This window comes from Felis catus, chromosome E2, assembly GCF_018350175.1.
Source record: "Felis catus isolate Fca126 chromosome E2, F.catus_Fca126_mat1.0, whole genome shotgun sequence".
Taxonomy (NCBI): domain Eukaryota; kingdom Metazoa; phylum Chordata; class Mammalia; order Carnivora; family Felidae; genus Felis; species Felis catus.
In genome coordinates this window covers 43,504,529-43,526,074 of record NC_058382.1, presented here as the reverse complement: position 1 = coordinate 43,526,074, position 21,546 = coordinate 43,504,529, and the positions used below count along the sequence as shown (strand labels likewise).

At 37.3% G+C, this 21,546-nt stretch overlaps 1 protein-coding gene across 7 annotated transcripts in view; it reads right to left on the bottom strand.

Moving 5' to 3' along the window:
- NFATC3 (nuclear factor of activated T cells 3) overlaps window positions 1-21,546 on the bottom strand; it is a 137,443-nt gene that overhangs the window by 73,249 nt on the left and 42,648 nt on the right. For 6 of the 7 annotated variants that reach the window (XM_045047053.1, XM_045047054.1, XM_045047055.1 and 3 more), the window contains exon 3: window positions 19,736-19,898. In XM_045047053.1, the coding sequence (XP_044902988.1) occupies window positions 19,736-19,898 (163 nt within the window). Of the gene's footprint in view, window positions 1-18,158; window positions 18,613-19,735; window positions 19,899-21,546 lie in introns of those variants that run through there. The other variant, XM_045047057.1, reaches the window with a different exon arrangement.

Genomic DNA, 21,546 nt, shown 5'->3' with positions numbered 1-21,546 from the left:
ACTAAAGTAGGCTGTTCAAAATGAAGTTTAAAATAGAAAATACAAATAAAAACTTTATTACTATCTATTAAGCTACCCAAATATCACATAACGTACCTAAGTACTATATACCAAAGTATCCTAGTCATATTAGATAGCTCACTTTAATACCAGCTTGGCAAAGACATAAGCCACCTGTCCTTTATACTTCGATAGTAAAATAAACCAGTGATGGGGGAACGTAATCATGCATATAAGATTTCAAAGGGAACATAGTTCATAACACATACTTCAGCCAACATATGCTCCAAACATATGTACTATATAATATATGAAAAATAGCATTTTTCCTATGCATCTTAGGAATTCTAAAGCAACATCAAATAAATTACCCGGTCTTCCCATCTCATTTCCAGATGAGCATTATGTTGAGATCATAAACAAAATTATTGCTTTTAACAGTACTCTCTAAAAAAACTCTCATCTAGTATCAGTATACCTCTTTTCAGGCCACCTTCTGCTTTGTAGAAGAAAGTAAGCCAAGTTGTTTGTTATGTTTCCGTATCGTTTCCATAGCAAAAGTCTGTGCCTGCTTAATTTAACTAAAGCTGGAGTGTTAAAGCTGAAAGGTCACTATAGGACAGACTAGAGCAGCTTCAATAAGAGCAATTCTATTATCAGGTCTGCTAAATTACTTGGGGGGAAGGAATCTGAATATATCAGAAACATGAGAACACATCATACAGATACTAAAAATAATTAAATTTCCATAATATAAACTGCTTCAAACTGAAAATGTGCATGTAACATCATAATAAAAAATCACCTGGAAAATGATCTTGGTATATGATGAAATATAAAGTCGAAATATGAAAAAAATTCTACAATCCCCATTTTAAAAATTTCAGTAGCTTTTGGGGCACCTGGGTGGCTCAGTCGTTAGGCGTCCGACTTCGGCTCAGGTCATGATCTCACAGTTCATGAGTTCAAGCCCCACATTGGGCTCTGTGCTGACAGCTCAGAGCCTGGAGCCCGCTTCAAATTCTATGTCTCCCTCTCCCTCTGCTCCTCCCCCATTCATGCTCTGTCTCTCCCTCCTTCAAAAATAAATAAAAACATTAAAAATAATAATAAATTAAAAATTTCAGTACCTTTTGAGCTACTGAATTAAAATATTTACGTCTGTTTTTAAAATGTTTATTTATTTTTGAGAGAGACAAAGAGAGGGCAGGGGAGGGGCAAAGAGAAGGAGACAAAGAATCTGAAGCAGGCTCCAGGCTCTGAGCTGTCAGCACAGAACCCGACGCAGGGCTTGAACTCATGGACCACAAGATCATGACATGAGCCAAAGTTGGACATGTAATCAAGTGACCCATCCAAGTGGCCCTAAAATATTTATGTCTTAGTAAAATTATTACTGTATAATATACGTATGTGTGGTTTTATGTAATTTTATCCCATGTGTAGATTCAAGTAATCACCATCACCATCAAGATAAGTAACTCTTCTGGGGCGCCTGGGCGGCTCAGTCAGTTGAGCATCCAACTTCGGCTCAGGTCATGATCTCGCGGTTTGTGAGTTCGAGCCCCGCGTCAGGCTCTGTGATGATAGCTCAGAGCCTGGAGCCTGCTTTGGATTCTGTGTCTCCTTCTCTCTCTGCCCCTCCCCCACTTGTGCTCTGACTCTCTCTGCCTCTCAAAAATAAAATAAAAATGTAAAAAAAAAAAGTTTTCTTTTTAAAAAGATAAGGAACTCTTCCATCACCACAAAGCAACTCTCTTGTTCTACCCCTTTCATATTTGCAACGTTCAACCTATCTCTGTTCCCTGGCTTCTAAACTAGCACTGCCCAACAGAATTTTGTGCAATGATAAAAATCTTCTACATCTGTATTAAAAAAAAATCCATGAGGGGTGCCTGGGTGGCTCAGTCGGTTGAGCGTCTGACTGGTTCAGGTCATGATCTCGCAGTTTGTGAGTTTGAGCCCGTCAGGCTCTATGGTGATAGCTCAGAGGCTGGAGCCTGCTTCAGATTCTGTGTCTCCTTCTCTCTCTGCCCCTCCCCCACTTGTGCTCTCTCTCTGCCTCTCAAAAATAAAATAAAAATGTAAAAAAAAAATTAAAAAAAAAGATAAGGAACTCTTCCATCACCACAAAGCAACTCTCTTGTTCTACGCCTTTCATATTTGAAAAAGAGAACCTGTCTCTGTTCCCTGGCTTCTAAACTAGCACTGCCCAACAGAATTTTGTGCAATGATAAAAATCTTCTACATCTGTATTAAAAAAAAAAAAATCCATGAGGGGCGCCTGGGTGACTCAGTCAGTTGAGCGCCTGACTTCGGCTCAGGTCATGATATTACAGCTCATGAGTTCAAGCCCCACATCAGGCTCTGTGCTGACAGCTCAGAGCCTGGAGCCTGCTTTGGATTCTGTGCCTCCCTCTCTCTCTGCCCTAACCCACTCGCATTCTGTCTCTGTCTCTCTCAAAAATAAATAAACAATGAAAAAAAATCCATGATTCATGTACAATCAATTCTTGTGTAAGATGTGAGGTTTAGGTTCCAATTTATTTTCTTGCCTATGGATGTGCAATTGCTCCAGCATCATTTGTTAAAAAGACAATGTTGTCTGTCATTAGCCACATGCCTACCAAGTCTTGAAGTTCTGTTGATGCAACTCAGAACTGAAATTTTAATTTTGGTTAATTTAAATTTAAATATGGCTAGTAGCTACTGAATTGGATAGTGCAGCTCTAAACTCTTCCCTAAGGAGGTTCCGTGGCTCAGTCAGTTAAGCATCTGATTCTTGGTTTTGGCTCAGGTCGTGATCTCACGGTTCGTGGCTTCAAGCCCTGCATCAGGCTCTGCTCTGACAGCAAGGAGCGTGCTTGGGATTCTCTCTCCCTCTCCCTACCCCTCCATTGCTCTCTCTCTCTCTCTCTCCTGTTCTCTCTCTCAAAATAAACTTTAAAATAAATAAACTCTTCCCTCTGCTTCATACCTTTCCTTACTTACTATCTACCTTTTCTCTGGCTAATGTTTTTAATTAGCTAGGAACTTTCCTCAAATAAGCAGTGCCCATTTCAACCCCTTCAGCTATGTCCTCTTTTAGAGATGTGAATTTCATCCTTTAAACCTTTATCATACTTTATTGTTATCTCATTTGCAAGCTTCACCAAACTGTAAATTTCATGGGAGTAGGAAACATGTCTGATCTCCCCCCATTGAATCCCCAGCTAAGTAACAGACTGTCTTGGATGTATTAAATAGTTGCAGACCACATTAATTACTAAGGTTGTTTACTTTAAATAAAAGAAATCAACTTATTAGTTGGCTAGAAGGTAGGAGGTATTTTGCAAAAGCTTCAGTTTTGAGTTCTTCCATAATTTCAAAAAATATATACTTCAGAAACTTCTTAGCTCTCAATGTATAAGTATACTGAGAACATCTGAAATTGTCCTTTAACAAATGCCAGAAAGATTTCTACAACTAGTGCTTAAGTGCCCTTCTCTTTTCATTTTGATACAATACTAGCCCATGGAATGCAAACACAACTCTTTCAAATGACACTAATCATTCCAGGTGAATTCTAGGATGCCAATGTTGATATCTTACTCGGCTACTTACTCTTCATCAGGGTTCACAGAATACTGATCAACATTTGTTGACATTTTCTGAGCATTTACTATGTGTAAGGTACTATGCCATGTTCTGTCCATGCAGTGTTTCATTTAATCCTCATATCAGCTCTTAGGATATTATCTTTGTTTTATAAAAAAGGAACCAGAGGTAAAGTTCCTCCCATAATTAGCCTCTTATATCATATTCTAGTTCTTAATATTTTACCTAATACATTACAATATTATTTTATTTACTTACTCATTGTCTCCTCTCAGTAATAATGTAAGAAAGGCCCATGTGGGCAGAGACTTTATTTTGTTCATCTCTAGATCCCCAGCATCTACAATACTGTCTGTAAGGTAGCAAGCAATCAAAAAATATTTATTCAGTGAACGAAAGGATAGATGGGTGAATAAATTAGGCAATGAATGATTTAATAAAAAAAAAAATCTACAACATTTTAGTTACTTGGCCAAAGACACAGTACAGCCCAGGATTCAAACCTAAGCAGTGTGACTGAAGAACCCATATTAGTCATTTAGCTACTATTAAACTCCTGAATATAATCAAAAGACCATACCGTATAGGGGATATGGCAGAGGAGACACTGACACCAAAGATTTATGCAGAGCTGTGATGTATAGTACAGTATAGAGTTGTTGCTGAGGAAAGGCTCCCAACAACAACTACTTTTCACAGGGACTACTTTTCACAGTCCCCTTGTATTTAAGTAGGGCCATATGACTACTTTTGGCCAGAGGTTTGTGAGTTGTAACAACTGGTAGTAACTTCCAGGTTCAAGCATCTTATGTGCCTTCCCTATACTCCCTTTGCTTTTCTCAGGAACCATGGAGCCTATGTGTTGAAGATGATGACATCACAAGAGGACAGACCTTGAATTCATGAGTGACAATCTAAAAGAAAATAAATAAGCTTCCTTTTTTTAGGTCCTCAACCACTGAGCACTGGGAAGTATTGGTCACAGTAGTTAGCGTAACATGATTAATCCAAGAGAGTTTAAACTATAATAATGGTAAACAAAAGTCTAAGATTTTGACTGAGGACTTTATATAAAGGTAGTAGAAATAGCACATGACTTTAAGTCAAAGACCAGGGTTTCTAAAAAGGCTTATCTGGAGAATTAAATGAGAGAATGTGAAAGCACTTAATAAAAAGAACTATGACATTATAACATAGCTGCAGTCTAAGAGGCAATATGGTAAAACAGAAAGCAGAGCAGCAGAGTCAAAAGACCTGGGTTTAAGATCTCTGCCAATTACATCATGTGTAATCTTAAATCATCTGCACAATGTACTTGCCTTGCCCTTTACCAAGAACTCTTGTGAATATTAAATATAAACTCTGAGAAAACATTTTATAAACTACAAAGCACTGAAAAAAGCAAGTTTTTGCAATTAACATCAGCACAAATCTGCAACATGTCACTGAATTTGGCATTGTTGTGAAGTTGCATGTTGACTTTTAGCACTTTGGGGATACATGTCCATTTGAAAATCAAATTATTTTATTTTATTTTTAAATTTTTTTTTAACGTTTATTTATTTTTGAGACAGAGAGAGACAGAGCATGAACAGGGGAGGGTCAGAGAGAGGGAGACACAGAATCTGAAACAGGCTCCAGGCTCCGAGCTGTCAGCACAGAGCCCGACGCGGGGCTCAAACTCATGGACCGTGAGATCATGACCTGAGCCGAAGTCGGACGCTCAACCGACTGAGCCACCCAGGCGCCCCTTTTATTTTATTTTTAATGTTTATTTATTTTTGAGAGAGAGAGAGAGAGAGAGAGAGAGAGAGAGAGAGAGAGACACTAAGAGTGGGGGAGGGGCAGAGAGAGAGGGAGACAAAGAATCTGAAGCAGGCTCCAGGCTCCAAGCTGCCAGCACAGAGCCAGACAATGAACCCTGGCATCATGACCGGAGCTGAAGTCAGACACTTAAGTGACTGAGCCACCCAGGTACCCCAAATTCTTTTAAAATATCTGTTCTAAAACTTACTCTAAAAGATAATGAGAATCTGTAATATGTTAAAACATTTAAAATAAAATTCAGAAAGTTAAGAACTGCAAGACTCTTCCAATCCTAGTGAATGAAAACGTACATTTTCACTATACAACTCCAATAAAAAACTATGGACTTTATTTACCCGTATTTAGATAAGTATTAAAAAGAAAAATAATCTGATTAAATACTCCTTATAAACTATATTAAACTTATTAAAGATTAATTTCCTGGCAACAAGTAAACAATTTAGTTTCATTTCAGACTAAACTGCATCTCTTTCTCAATTGTGCTTATGCATTCTAAAGGCACTATAGAAATTTTTTACCCCACAAAACAAAAACATTGTGAATGTGTAAAACCCAAAAAAACCCTACTGGTAATGTGGAAGAAGAACAGTGCTGCATAATTCTATAGTCCCTAACCATAAACTAAAAAAAAAAAAAAAAAAAAAAAAAATGAGACTATACACACACACACACACACACACACACACACACACACACACACACCATACATCTACCAGACCAATTTAATAATAAAAGAACATTCAGTTTCTATTTTTGCACTCTCCATTTATAAATTCACCACATTTTTCTTTTTCCCCTTCTGGAAGACACATATTAAGACTAGGATATTAAAAAAACAAATGCATATTTGGGGAAAATTAGAAACTAAACACTCATGCTTAGGGAAAGGCTCAGAAAAGACCAGGAAAAAAAAAAGACCAGAGATCTTAAATTTACACCTCAGGCTGATCCTTGGTAAAGAAACAGCCTACAGCAATCAAAACACCAGAAACAGGGGTGCCCGGGTGGCTCAGTTGGTTAAGAATCCGACTCTTTTTTTTTTTTTTTAATTTTTTTTCACGTTTATTTATTTTTGAGACAGAGAGAGACAGAGCATGAACGGGGGAGGGGCAGAGAGAGAGGGAGACACAGAATCTGAAACAGGCTCCAGGCTCTGAGCCATCAGCACAGAGCCCAACGCAGGGCTCGAACTCACGGACCATGAGATCATGACCTGAGCCGAAGTCGGACACTCAACCGACTGAGCCACCCAGGCGCCCCAAGAATCCGACTCTTGATCTCATCTCAGGTCATGATCTCACAGTTCGTAAGATCGAGCTTCGTGTCAGGCTCTGTGCTGACAGCACGGAGCCTGCTTGGGATTCTTTCTCCCTCTCTCTGCACCTCTCCTCCCTGCGAGCATGTGTACATTTTCTATCTCTCAAAATAAATAAACTTAAAAAAAAACAGAAACAATAATAAAAAACAGCAATCCTTGTTGGAAGGGGGGGGAATCTGATTTCTAGTTGTAAATTCATAACTTTATAACTTCAGGAACTAGAAAAAGGAGGACAAACTAAACCTAAAGCTAACAGAAGGAAGAAAATAATAAAGATTAGAGCAGAGATAAATGAAATAGAGAAGAGAAAAACACTAGAGAAAATCAATGAAACCAAAAGTTGGTTATTTGAAAAGATCAACAAAGTTGACAAACCTTTCATTCACTAGATGGACTAAGAAAAAAGAGAGAAGACTCAAATTACTAAAATCAGAAACGAAAATGAGGACATTACTACAAACTCTACAGAAATAAAAAGGATTAAGAGTACTATAAATATTTGTATACCAACAAATTGGATAACCACACTGGACAAATTCCTAGAAACTCAAAACTTTCTAAGACTAAACTATGAAGAAATAGAAAATCTGGGGGTACCTGGGTGGCTCAGTCATTTAAGCATCTGAGTCTTGGTTTCGACTCAGGTCATGATCTCATGGTTTGTGGGATCAAGTTCTATGTCAGACTTTGCACTGAGAGTGTGGAGCCTACTTGGTATTCTCTCTGCCTTCCACCCCCAGTTCATGCACTCTCTCTCAAAATAAATAAATAAACTTAAAAAAAAAAAAAGAAATAGACAATCTGAAAATTCCTATAACTAGTATGAACACTGAATCAGTAGTTAAAAATCACCTCAAGAAGGAAGTCCTGAACTCAGTGAATTCAACCAAACATTAAAGAACTAATACCAATCTTTCTCAATATTTTCAAATAAACTGAAGAGTACTGAACATTTCCTAACTCATCCCATGAGGTCAACAGTACCCTGATACTAAAGCCAAAGACACAACAAGAAAACTACAGACCAATATTCCTTATGAACACGGATGCAAAAGACCTCAACAAAATACTAGCAAACTGAATTAATCAGCATGTTAAAAGAGTTATATACAGTAACCAAGTGAGATTTATTCCTGGAATGCAAGAATAGTTCAACATATAAGCATCTATCAATATAATATACTACATTAATAGAATGAAGGGAGGAAATCACATGATTATCTCAATTGGTTCAGAAAAACTTTAGCAAAATCCAATACTCTTTCATGATAAAAACACTCAACAAACTAGAATAGAAGGAAATTGGCTCAATATAATAAAAGCCATATATGAAAAACCCACAGGGGCACCTGGGTGGCTCAGTCGGTTGGGCGGCCGACTTCGGCTCAGGTCATGATCTTGCAATCTGTGAGTTCGAGCCCCGCGTCGGGCTCTGTGCTGACAGCTCGGAGCCTGGAGCCTGTTTCAGATTCTGTGTCTCCCTCTCTCTGACCCCCCCCCACACCCGTTCATGCTCTGTCTCTGTCTCAAAAATAAATAAACGCTAAAAAAATTAAAAAAAAAAAAAAGAAAAAGAAAAACCCACAATGAACATCATACTCAAAGGAGAAAGACTGAGAGCTTTTCCTAGAAGACCAGGAACAACCCAAGTATGCCTGTTTTCACCAGTTCTAGTCAAAACAGTACTAGAAATTCTAGCCAGAGCAATTAGGCAAGAAAAAGAAATAAAAGGCACCCAAATTAGAAAGAAAGAAGTGAAGTTATCCTTGTTCTTAGATGATATGATCTTATATGAAGAAAACCCTAATGATTACACACACACACACACACACACACACACACACACACACACACAGCTATTCACAGAATTCAACAGAGTATCAGGACACAAAGTCGACACACAAAAATCAGTTGGTATTTCTATATACAATCTGAACAATCTAGAAAAGAAATTATGAAAACAATTCCATTTACAATAGTAAGAATAAAACATTTTGGAATTAAGTTAACCAAGGAGCATGATCAACAACAACCAAACTATGGAAAGAGCCCAAATGTCCATGGATGGATAAAGAAGATGTGGTACACACACACACGTACGCACGCACACACACCCACACACACACAGGAATATTACTCAGCAGTCAAAAAGAATGAAATCTTGCCCTTTACAAGGACGTGGATGGAGTTACAACATATTATGCTAAGTGAAATCAGAGAAAGACAAATACCGTATATTCCACTCACATGTGGAACTTAACAAACAAAACAGATGAATTTTGTTTGGGGAAGGGGAAGGGGAAGGGGAAGGGGAAGGAGAAGGGAAGGAGAAGGGGAAAAAAGAGGGAAACAACCATAAGAAACCCTTAAAGATAGATAAGAAAAACTGAGGGTTGATGGAGGTAGGTGGGTGGGGAATGGGCTAGATGGGTGATGGATATCAGGAGGGCACTTGTTATGATGAGTGTTATATGTAAGTGATGAATCACTGAATTCTATTCCTGAAACCAATATTGCACTGCATGTTAACTAACTAGAATTTAAATAAAAATTTGAAAAGAAAAAAAAAAGCTTATCAAGGAGGTGAAAGACTTGTATAATGAAAACTATGAAACACTGCTGGAAAAATGTAAAGACACAAATAAATGGAAATGCATCCCCTGTTCATGGAGTCAAGATTTATACTGTTAAGATGACAATACTACCTAAAGCAATCTGCAGACTTAATGCAATCCCTAAGTAAATCCCAATGACATTTTTTGCAGAGATAGAAAAACCCACCCTGAAACTCATATGGAACCTAAGGGACCTAAAGAGCCAAAACAATCTTCAAAAACAAAGAACAAAATTCGGGGCCTCACAATTCCAAATTTCAAAACTTACTACAAAACCACAGTAATAAAAACACTGTGGTACTGACATAAAGCCAGACATATAGAGCCACAGAATAAAATTAAGAGCTTCGAAATAAACTCTTGCACATATAGCCAAACAATTTTTGACAATAGTGTCAAGACCATTCAACGAAGAAAGGATAGTCTTCAACAAATGATGTGGGGACAACTGGATATCTACATGCATAAGTATAATGCTGAACATCTAACTTGACATTTATCAAAAATTAACATGAATGGATAAAAGATCTAAATGTATGACTTAAACTACAAAATTCATAGAGGAAAACCTAGGGCAAAAGCTTCACAACACTGAATTTGACAATTCTTTCTAGGATATGAAGACAAAGTCAACAAAATAACAGACAAATTGGACTTCATGAAAATTAGAATTTGGGAGCATTAAAAACATTATCCAGGGGAACCTGGGTGGCTCAATCAGCTAAGCATTCAACTCTTGATTTTGGCTCAGGCTGTGATTTCATGCTCGTGGAATCAAGCCCCAACTCAGGCTCCATGCTAAGCGTGGAGCCTGCTTACGATTCTCTCTCCCTCCCTCTCCTTCTGCCCCTCTCCACCGCTCTATCTCTAAAAAATCTTTTTAATAGTAAAAATCATAAGGGGAGCCTGGATGGCTCAGTTGGCTGAGTGTCCAACTTCATGAGGATTTGATCTCATGGTTCGTGAGTTTGAGCCCCCTTCGGGGTCTGTGCTGACAGCTCAGAGCCTGGAGCCTGCTTCAGATTCTGTGTCTCCCTCTCTCTCCACCCCTACCCTGCTCATGCTCTGTCTCTCTTTCTCTGTCTCAAAAATAAACATTAAAAAAAATTTTTTAATAAAAATCATAAAAACTAGAAAGATTAAAAAAAAAGACATTATCCACAGAGTAAAAAGAGAACCAAAAAAAGGGAGAAAATATCTGCAAATCATACATCTAATAATATAAATATATAAATTACATAAATATAGAGGCCCCTGGGTGGCTCAGTCAGTTGAGCGTCTGACTTCAGCTCAGATCATGATCTTGTGGTTCGTGGGTTCGAGTCCTGCGTCGAGCTCTGTGCTGACAGCTCAGAGCCTAGGGCCCGCTTCAGATTTTGTGTCTCCCTCCCTCTCTGCTCCTCCACAACCCCCCCCCCCCACACACACACACACAAACATGTGTTTTTATACACATATACATACACAGAGGAAGAGAAAAAGAGAGAACTCCTAAAACTCAACAACAGAAAAACACACCACCTATTTCAAAAAATGGGCAAAAATTTGAAAAGACATTTTCCCAAAGAAGTTATACAAATGGTCAATAAATCTAAAAAATGCTCAAACTCAATAACCAGAAGGAAAATGCAAATCACAATAATGAGACACCATTTCACACTCACTAGGATGGCTGCTATCAAAAAAACAGAAAACAAGCATTGGCAAGGATGTAGAAAAACTGGAACCCTTGTACACTGTTGGTGGGAATGGTGGTTAAAAATTAAAAGTAGAGGGGCACCTTGGTGGCTCAGGTGGGCATCCCACTCTTGATTTTAGTTCAGGTCATGATCCCAGGGTTGTGGGATAGAGCCCTGCATCAGGCTCCATGTTGAGTGTGGACCCTACTTAAGATTCTTTCTCTCCCTCCCTCTGCTCCCTCCCCTACTAATGCTTTCTCTCAAAAAAAAAAAAAAATTTTTTTAATAAAAAATAAATAAAAAATTAAAAGTAGAATTACCATATGATCCAGCAATTCTACTTCTGGGTATATACTGAAAAGAATTGAATGCAGGGTCTCAAAAAGATATATGCATATCCATGTTCATAGCAATGTTATTCACAACAACTGAAATGTGGAAGCAACTCATATGTCTATTGGTGGATGAATGGACAAGCAAAATGTGTATACAATGAAATATTATGTAGCCTTAAAGAGGAAAGAAATTCTGTTATATGTTACAACATGGATGAAACTTGAGGCTATTACTAAGTGAAATAAGCCAGTCACAGAAGACAAATACTGTATGATTCTACTGATATAAAGTACTTAGAGTAGTCAACATCATCGTAGAGGCAATAGAAGAATGGTGGTTTCTGGGAGCTAAGGGGACAAAAAAGAGGGGTATAGAGTTTCAGTTTTATAAGATGAAAAGAGCTATGGAAATGGATGGTGGTCAAAGTTATACAACATTATGAATGTATTTGATACTACTAAACCATACATGTAAAAATAATTAACATGATAAATTTTATGTTAAGTGTTATTTCACCACAATAAAAGTTTTAGGGAAAAAAGGTATAAAAATTATAAAGAGGTAAAACGGTTATTATTCAAAGATGACCCAACTATTTAGAAAACCCAAAAGAAGCTAAAATAAACTGTTAGGTCAAGAAATATAAAGTCAATATTAAAAAAAATCAATTACATTTCTATATTCTAGAAACAAAAACGTAAATAAAATAAAAAATACAATAATAGCATTAAAAACACTGAAACTGGAAATAACAAAAGATGTGAAAGATTTCTACCTGGAAAACTATAAAACACTGTGGAGAGGAATTAAATAATACCTAAATAAGTGAAGGGATAAACTATATCCATGGACTGGAAGCATCAATACTATTAAGAGGTCAGTTCTTTCCAAACTGACCTATACTTTCAAGGTAATCCTAACCAAAATCCCCATGGGTTTGTTTTTTTTTTAAGGGGGGATGGAGAGTGACAAGCTGACTCTAAATTCATACAAAAATGCAAAGGACCTAGAATAGTCAGAAGAATCTTAAAAGAAGACTCACACTACCAAATCATAAGATTTATTGTAAAGCCATTTTAATTAAGGCATTGTAATGATGGTACTAACATAGACCAAATAGTCCAGTGGCATGGAATGAAGAGTTAAGAAAGAGTGCCACAGTATATAGTCACCTGATTTATGACAAAGGCACCAATGCAGCACAAGAGAAAAATGATGGGCTTTCAATTATGGTACTGAGTCAACTTTTATCGATAAAAAAGGGGGGGCTTAATCCTTACCTCTTTAGTCCATACACAAAAAATAATTTGAGAAAGACCATAGACCTAAATATAAAAGGTAAAGCAATAAAGTGTCCAGAATAAAACACAAGAGACTGACTGCCTTCATAACCTTGGTATGTAAGCAAAGGTTCTTGAACAGGATATAAAAGCACTATTCAGGAAAAAGAATACTAATAATTTGGACTTCATTAAAATTAAAAACTTCCATTCATCAAAACACACATCAATGGGCGCCTGGGTGGCTCAGTGAGCTAAGCGTCCAACTCTTGATTTCAGCTCAGGCCATGATATCAAAGTGGTGAGACAGAGCCTCACCCTGGGCATGGAGCCTGCTTAAAATTCTCTTTCTCCTTCTCCCTCTATCTCTCCCTCTATCTCTCCCCTACTTAAGCTTCCTCTCAAAACAAACAACAAAAAAGTAAAACAAAACAAAACAGTGAAAAAGCAAGCAAAAGACAATGAGAAGAAATTATATTTGCAATGCATATACCTAACAAAAAACTTACATTCAAAACACTAAAAAAAAAAAAGAAAACAAAAACCTACAAATCAAAAAGAAAAAGACAATTTAAAAACTGGTCAAGAAATGTGAACCGACATTTCACAGAAGAGGACAGCCAAATGTCTGAAAACAAACGTGAAAAGATGTTCAACATCACTGGTCATCAGGAAACCACAAATTAAAACCAGTGTGATTCTTCTACAACCCTACTGAAATAGTTAAAAAATACCAGCAACCAAGTGTTGGTACCGGTGAAGATGTGGAGTAACTGAAACCTCCATATTATGACTGGTCAAAAGTAAAAACTGGTATGGGTACTTTGCAATACCAGCGATTCCACTCAACGGACATATTACCAAAACAAGTGAATGCCCTGTCTATCAAAAGATAGGTGTAGTACATCTGAAACTAATGTAACACCATATGTTAACTACAGTGGAATTAAAATAAAAAACAAAAGAGATGTGTTAAAAAAGAGAAAAAAGAACATAGGTTTATTCAAAACAGTCCAGCAGCTTTATTCAAAATAGTCCAAAACTGGACACAAACCAAGTGTCTATGAATAGGAGGACAGATGAAGAAATTATAGCAAATTAATACAATAGAGTACTGCACAGCAAAGAAAAAGAAAAACTACCCGCCACAAATGGATGAACCTCACAGTCATAGTGTTGAATAAAAGAAGCCAGACAGAAAATAGGATATTCTATATGATCCCATTTATATGAAATTCAAGAATAAAAAGACAAATCTATGACGAGAAGAAGTTCAGAAGCATGATTAACTTTGGCTGGGGGATACAAACTGGGAAGGGCACAAGGGAGTCTTCAGGGTGCTTAAAATACTCTATATCTTAACCTTTGTGGTAGTTATATGGGTATGTGTATATTAAAAATTCACTGAGCTGTACATGTTAAGACTTGTGTACTTTAATGATGTGTTCTTAGCAACAAATGTTTAAAAGAAAATAAGCCACTACTCAGCAAAATCAAGGCTTTTTTTTTTTTTTTTTTTTTTTGTCTTGAGAACCAAGCATGCCACTCTTATGTGTGATGCTCAGACCAGTCTGGAATAGCAAATGATGCCATCCTTTCCCGAGCATTACAAAATTCTCAGAATAGCAGAGAAATCTACAAATAGTCCTCTTAGTTGCTGAAAAAGGGCCACCTCTGTTAATGGAAAAAATGAAGTCTCAGAAGTGGACATACAGAAATGAAGAGTGTCCCTACAAAGCACACAACCCTGCAAGTGTGGTAGAGTATATAGAGTTAGGCATCAGTTTCATTTCCAATTTGAGATGACCTGTTCTCATCATGTAATGCTTATTTGTCTCTGATTATGAGGAAAATGATTTCTCTGATTATCTGATTTTGCATAAAGACAATGGAATGAAGTAGTATCACAATCTTCTTCAATAGCTTCTTCACAAGCTTCTTCAATAGCTAACAAAATAACCAAAATGTATGTGTGTGTGGTGGTGGTACGAGGAATGTGAAACAGAGGATTAAGATTTATATGGCACAACTACTAACTAATCCATACCTCATCCACCAGGAAAAGCAACAGCAGTAAATAAAATTAGTAAGTATAAACTAACTAACTAACTAACTAACTAAATAAATAAATAAATAAATTGGGGCACCTAGGTGGCTCAGTCAGTTAAGCATCCAACTCCAGGTTTCTGCTCAGGTCATGATCTCATGGTATTGAGATTGAGCCCCAAGTTGGGGTCCGCACTGGGGTGGAGCCTGCTTGGGATTCTCACTCCCTCTGTCTCTCTCTGCCCCTCCCCCAACTTGTGGGCACATACTCTCTCACTCTCTCCCTAAAAATAAATTTTAAAAAATAATAAAAATAATAAAAATAAAATAATTACATTAATGGTATAAAAGTAATAAAATGAGAAAACAAAATAGAAAACACTAACTCATGCTAATTGACAGCAAAGTAAATCAAAGTTCTAAGTAGGCAGCTCTGAAAAAAGTCAAGGAAAAACTTTTCCTCAAGAATAAAAGATACTACATTATGCTCCAGGGCTTCTGGCAGGGCAGAAAAGGTCAGGAGTGCTGACCATCTTCCAGGACTCTGTGCTGTATTAGGGGAATAAGAACAGCTCATGAAAATATGATACACACCAGAGTTCTGGGAGTGGGCCATAATACATGATATTGTTCACTCTCTTGAGCCAAACCCAACAAGGCCTACCCTAAAGTAACTCTGTACCTCTTTACCCCAATCTCCTCAGGCTACAGACCAAAGCTCTCAAACAAAATGGAGGAGAAAAGGCATGACAATTAGGCAATCATAGTATGCAGTTTTTGTTCTTGTTTTTATTTAATGAAAAATGGAACAAATTATATAAGACATTTGACTAATGAAATAAAAATGAAAACAAAACCTCCCCCTCAAAAAAAACATACACACAAAGACAAAACCCAGAAATTGATTACCAGCGAATGTTCCACACTAAAAAATCTAAGAATGTAAATTCAGTAGGGGTTCAGTCCGTTGAGTGTCTGACGTCAGCTCAGGTCACGATCTCATGATTTGTGAGTTCAAGCTCTCATCGGGCTAGCTGCTGTCAGCGCAGAGCCTGCTTCGGATGCTCTGTCCCCCACCTCCCTCTGCTCCTCCCCTGCTCACACTCTCTCTCACACTCTCTCTCAAAAATAAACATTAAAATATATATATATAAATTCTTTTTTATAAATATATTTATATAAATACAAAGAATATAAATTCAATAAATCATGAGATAAAATATAATGATAAAATATCAAATGAGTGGAAAATGGACCTAAAGAATCAAATTAAAGTTCAAGACACAACTGCAGATCTAAAAGCTAAATTAGAGAAGCGCCTGGGTGGCTCAGTCGGTTGAGCATCCAACTTCAGCTTAGGTCATGATCTCACGGTTTGTGGGTTCAAGCTGCACATCAGGCTCTGTGCTTACCGCTCAGACCCTGGAGTCTGTTTCAGATTCTGTGTCTCCCTCTTTGTCTGCCCCTCCCCTGCTCACACTTTGTCTCTCTCTGTCTCTCTCAAAAATAAACGTAAAAAAAATTAGAAGCTAAATTAGAAACAGCAAGTGATGAATAGATCAAAAACATCAGAGCAGAGCTTTAAACACACACACACACACACACACACACACACACACACTAAATAGTAAGACATTAAAATAACCAGAGGAAAAAACACAAAGACATGGGGGATAAACAAAGACAAGTTGACATTTGACTAGTAATTGGAGTCCCTGAAGTAAAGGACAAAACAAATGGACAGGAAAGGTATACAGATACATAATACAGATTTTCTTGTACAAAGGAAGAAATAATCTCAGATTGAAAGGGAGTATCATAGGTACTTGGAAAGACTGATAAAGAACAATCAGCATCCAGACATACTCTGGTTAAGTCAGTAACTTCAAGTGTAATGATATAATTCTTCAGGTAAGAAGTTATAAAAAAAAAAAAAAAAAAGTCACTCACAAGGACAATATAAAGCAACGATAATAATACCAGAAGTGCTAGTCTCCTCCTAAGAAGAGAACCAGTTTGGTTTTTTAAGTAATCTCTACACCCCAATTTGGGGCTCGAATTTACGACCCTGAGACAGAGTTGCACGCTCCATGGAGCCAGCAGGAGCCCCAAAAGAGAACCAGTTTTTATTTTTTATTTTTTTAATTCTTCTTTTAAATGTTTATTTATGTATTTTGAGAGAGAGAGAGAGAGAGAGAGAGAGAGAGAGCGAGCAACCATACAAGCAGGGGAGGGGCAGAGAGAGGGAGAGAGGGAAAATTCCAAGCAGACTCCACACTGTCAGCACAGAGCCTGACACAGGGCTAGATCTGATGAACCATGAGATCATGACCTGAGCCGAAATCAAGATTGGCTTCTTAACCAACTGAGTCACCCAGGCACCTCAGAGAACCAGTTTGTAATTAAAGGAATACTGTGGCAACAAACCACTTGGACTCTCAAAAAATTTTTGTTCACTTAAGGACTTGTAAATAATTTCTTTCCTGGTAAGAAAACTCAAAGATACAGTAAATGAAGCAATCTTCTTCCTTAATAAAACTGAAATAAGCTCTCATTTAAGAGCAAAATGTGACTCTAAGAACAAACAGTAGGGCATGCCTAGGTAGGTGGCTCAGTCAGTTGAGCATCTGACTTCACTCAGGTCACGATCTCGTGGTTCATGGGTTCGAGCCCTGCATCAGGTTCTGCCCTGACAGCTCAGTGCCTGGAGCCTGCTTCAGATCCTGTGTCTCCCTCTCTCTCTATCCCACACCCACTCATGCATGCTTTCACTCTCTCTCTCAAAAATAAACATTAAAATAAATTTAAAAAATTAAAAAAAAAAACAAATGAGAGAATTCTTATGACAACTGACATAAAATAGTACATAAATTTAAGGTATATAAATAACTTGATTTTTATGTTGTGAACTGATTACTATGATAAATTTAGCTAACATCCATCGCCTCATATACTTACCAAAAACTGACAGAGATAGAGGAAAAAAAAGGTTGTTTTCCTTGTGATGAGAACTTTCAGGATCTACTCTTAGCAATTTTCAAATATACTATATAGCAGTGTTAACTGTAATCATTACGTTGTACACTACATCCTCAGTACTTATTTATAACTGGAAGTTTGTACCTTCTGACCACCTTGATCCAGTTCCCTCACTGGTAACCACAAACCTGATCTCTTTCTGTAACTGCTATTTCTTGCTACAAGTTATTTACTACGTGCCCCGTGCTGTGCAGGGCACTTTTTTTTTTTTTTTAACGTGTATTTATTTTTTGAACATTTATTTATTTTTGAGACAGAGAGAGACAGAGCATGAACAGGGGAGGGGCAGAGAGAGAGGGAGACACAGAATGTGAAACAGGCTCCAGGCTCTGAGCTGTCAGCACAGAGCCCGACGCGGGGCTCGAACTCACGGACCGTGAGATCATGACCCGAGCCGAAGTTGGACACTTAACCGACCAAGCCACCCAGGCGCCCCGCTACAAGTCATTTAAAAACCCACCTAAAATGTAAAGCTTTGTCAAGAATTATTAAATATTGTTTAGATAATAATGATAAATCATAAATCATGGCTGATACAGGAAATGATAGTTCATAACCTGTATTGTTCAAATTCACTTCAGATAAAATTAATTCGTCCTCAATACACAATGCTGTTAAGACAAGTCCTGAGAGAGAAAATAGGTGACTCGAGATTATTATATACAGGCCATTCTGATGTTTGGGTATTTAAGCCAACAAACATTCTCAAACATGAAAGAACCCAACAAATACAGAATCCAAAGCCCTCCTTAAACAAAACATTTAACAATAAAACATGTAAAAATTAGTAGTAATCACTGAATCCAACTAGACATAGGACTAAAGCTAAACAATGGAGTGTGGAAGGGTACAAGGGTGGGAAGATGGCTGTAGATCTGCAAGGGAAAATAACAGAAGCAACAAAATTCAGGAGGTAGAACCTGGGTAGGGCAGGAGAAGTTTAAGACAATCATCTCATTTTTCAAAGCAGGGAGTCAAAATTCAAACCATCTAAAACAGTGATTCAGTTTCTCAATAATTTAGTATCTTTAACCTTAGATCTTAGGATCTCTGAGCGGGAAGAACAATATCTAAGATTCAGTATAAGTTGTTACTTTTTACTTCTGTTTCATTTTATAAATATTTCATTCAAATATTAAAGTTAACATTCAACTATTACGATTCAAAATTTACCTATTAAGTATATTTCACATGCTCAACTATTATATATTTTTATGATTTCATGTTAGTTTTTCCTAATAAATTCAAATAAAAATAAATTAAACATTTTAATCACAAAGATGTTCAGTATAATGCTATCCATAAAAAAATTCAATCTATTTTCTAGCCATCCATTCAGACTTACACTAAATATACACAGAGAATTATCTGGAATGTTAACCAAATATTAACAATTGCTTATTTCTGAGGGGTTTGTATTTGGGGTAATTTATTGCTTTATTTTTGGTATTACTTGGATTTGGATTAAAAAAAAATTTTTTAATGTTTATTTATTTCTGAGAGAGAAAGAGCATGAGCTGGGGAAGGGCAGAGACAGAGGGAGACACAGAATCTGAAGCAGGCTCCAGGCTTTGAGCTGTCAGCACAGAGCCTGATGTGGGGCTTGAACCCACGAACTGAGAGATCATGACCTGACCTGAAGTTGGAAGCTCAACCGAGCCACCCAGATGCCCCAGTATTACTTCGATTTTAAACGAGCATGTATTATGTTTATAATACAGTTGGTTTTTGTTATTTGGGGTTTTTTAATAAGAAAAACAACTGTTTGACCACTACAATCTTTCCTTTCAGCTGGAGAGTCAGTCCACAAGCAAAAGAATATGTTTCAACTTAGCAAAAAAAATAACCTCAATGCAGAAGTGCCATATGAACAAAAACATAAAACCTCAACAGAAGTTTTAAGCTTTGAATTTTCTTTTTGTGCTCAGCAGTACCTAAATGAACAGACTTTATCATTAAAAAATGTATGATATCTCCAAAATAAGTCCCAACTCATACCTTGACAACAGGATGTCCCCCAGTAGATGCTTTTACTGCTCCTCGGCTACCTTCAGTTTCATAATGGGCTCGATGATGAGTTTTAGGTTGCACTTCTATTTTCAGTTCACATTGTCCAAAATGAGTTGGTAAAGGCCAGTCTAGTGGAGGTAATGAAGATGTGCTATAAACGAAACACACAAAAAATGCATTTCACCATGCTATTACTGCCAAGCAAGGATTTAAAACCCTTCTTTGCCAGCAACCAACATTTTTTTCCTCCTGTGATCTCTGAAGCAGAGTATTCCAAAATAAAATTTTACTTAATAAGTTATAACACTGGATATGATGGGTACTTACGAAATAATTCTTTAACTCAAATCCATTTCATTTACATTTTGGTTTCCTGTATTTTTTAAAAAGGACAAATTCTAACATTTTGCAAAACTAAATGATTTTCAACTATGTGTACCTAATTATAAAAAAACAACCAAAAGAGGGGCGCCTGGGTGGCGCAGTCGGTTAAGCGTCCAACTTCAGCCAGGTCACGATCTCGCGGTCCGTGAGTTCGAGCCCCGCATCAGGCTCTGGGCTGATGGCTCGGAGCCTGGAGCCTGTTTCCGATTCTGTGTCTCCCTCTCTCTCTGCCCTTCCCCCGTTCATGCTCTGTCTCTCTCTGTCCCAAAAATAAAAAAAAAAAAAAAAAAAAACAACCAAAAGAATAATTTAACTTTTAAGCAAAAATGTCCATTTCTGTATATGTGCTATCAGTGTCTAAGGATCCAAATACTCCTGTATCTCAGTATATATGTCTCCATCCCTGGTGTGTAGCTATAGAAGTTAGTCTATTATACCTGTTGCTTACCCACTTCCTTCTTATTCTTGTTTCTCTGAAATACTGTACACCGCTTATAGGCAGCAGTATACTGCAATTTGAGGTACAATTTAATTTCACTACACATTTGGCTGAAAAACTATAAGGTCTATCATTGCAGATTCTAAATGTCAATTTTAGAGAAAACATCAATTGATCAATAAGATAATTTAAACAGCTTAAAGGGATATAGGTTCATTTAGATATTTATGTATATATATTTTTTAAATGTTTATTTATTTTTGGAGAGAGAGAAAGAGAGAGAGAGAGAGAGAGAGAGAGAGAGTGTGTGTGTGGGGGGGGGGGGGAAGGGCAGAAAGAGGGAGACACAGAATCTGAAGCAGGCTCCAGGCTCCGAGCTGGCAGCACAGAGCCAGATGCAGGGCTCAAACTCACGAGCTATGAGATCATGATATGAGCCAAAGTCAGATGCCTAACTGACTGAGCCACCCAACCACCCCTCATTTAGATATATTAACAATGAAAATACAGGATTTAAAAAAGAAACAACTTATATGTCTGTAGGTCAAATATTAAAGGACCCAACCTACAATAATTTATATTAAAAACATCTTTTAGGGCACCTGGGTGGCTCATTTGCTTGAGTGTCCAACTTTGGCTCAGGTCATGATCTCCTTCAGGAATTTGAGCCCTACATTGGGTTCACTGCTGTCAGCCTGTCAGCGCAAAGCCTGCTTCAGATCCTATGTCCCCCTCTCTCTGCCTCTCCCCTGCTTGCGCTCTCCCAAAAAATAAATATTAAAAAAAAAAATCTTCTTAGTGACTGGTGAAATTGGACTTTTAAGGTCTCTTTCACCAATGAAATGCTACCATTCCTACATTGCTTCATTCATTCACTCCTAACATTCCTAAATTGCCTCTCTCAATGTCCTCAGCCTAGCTTTATTATGAAGCTCAAAGGTATTAATTTTTATTAGTCTGAAACAACTCAACTTCA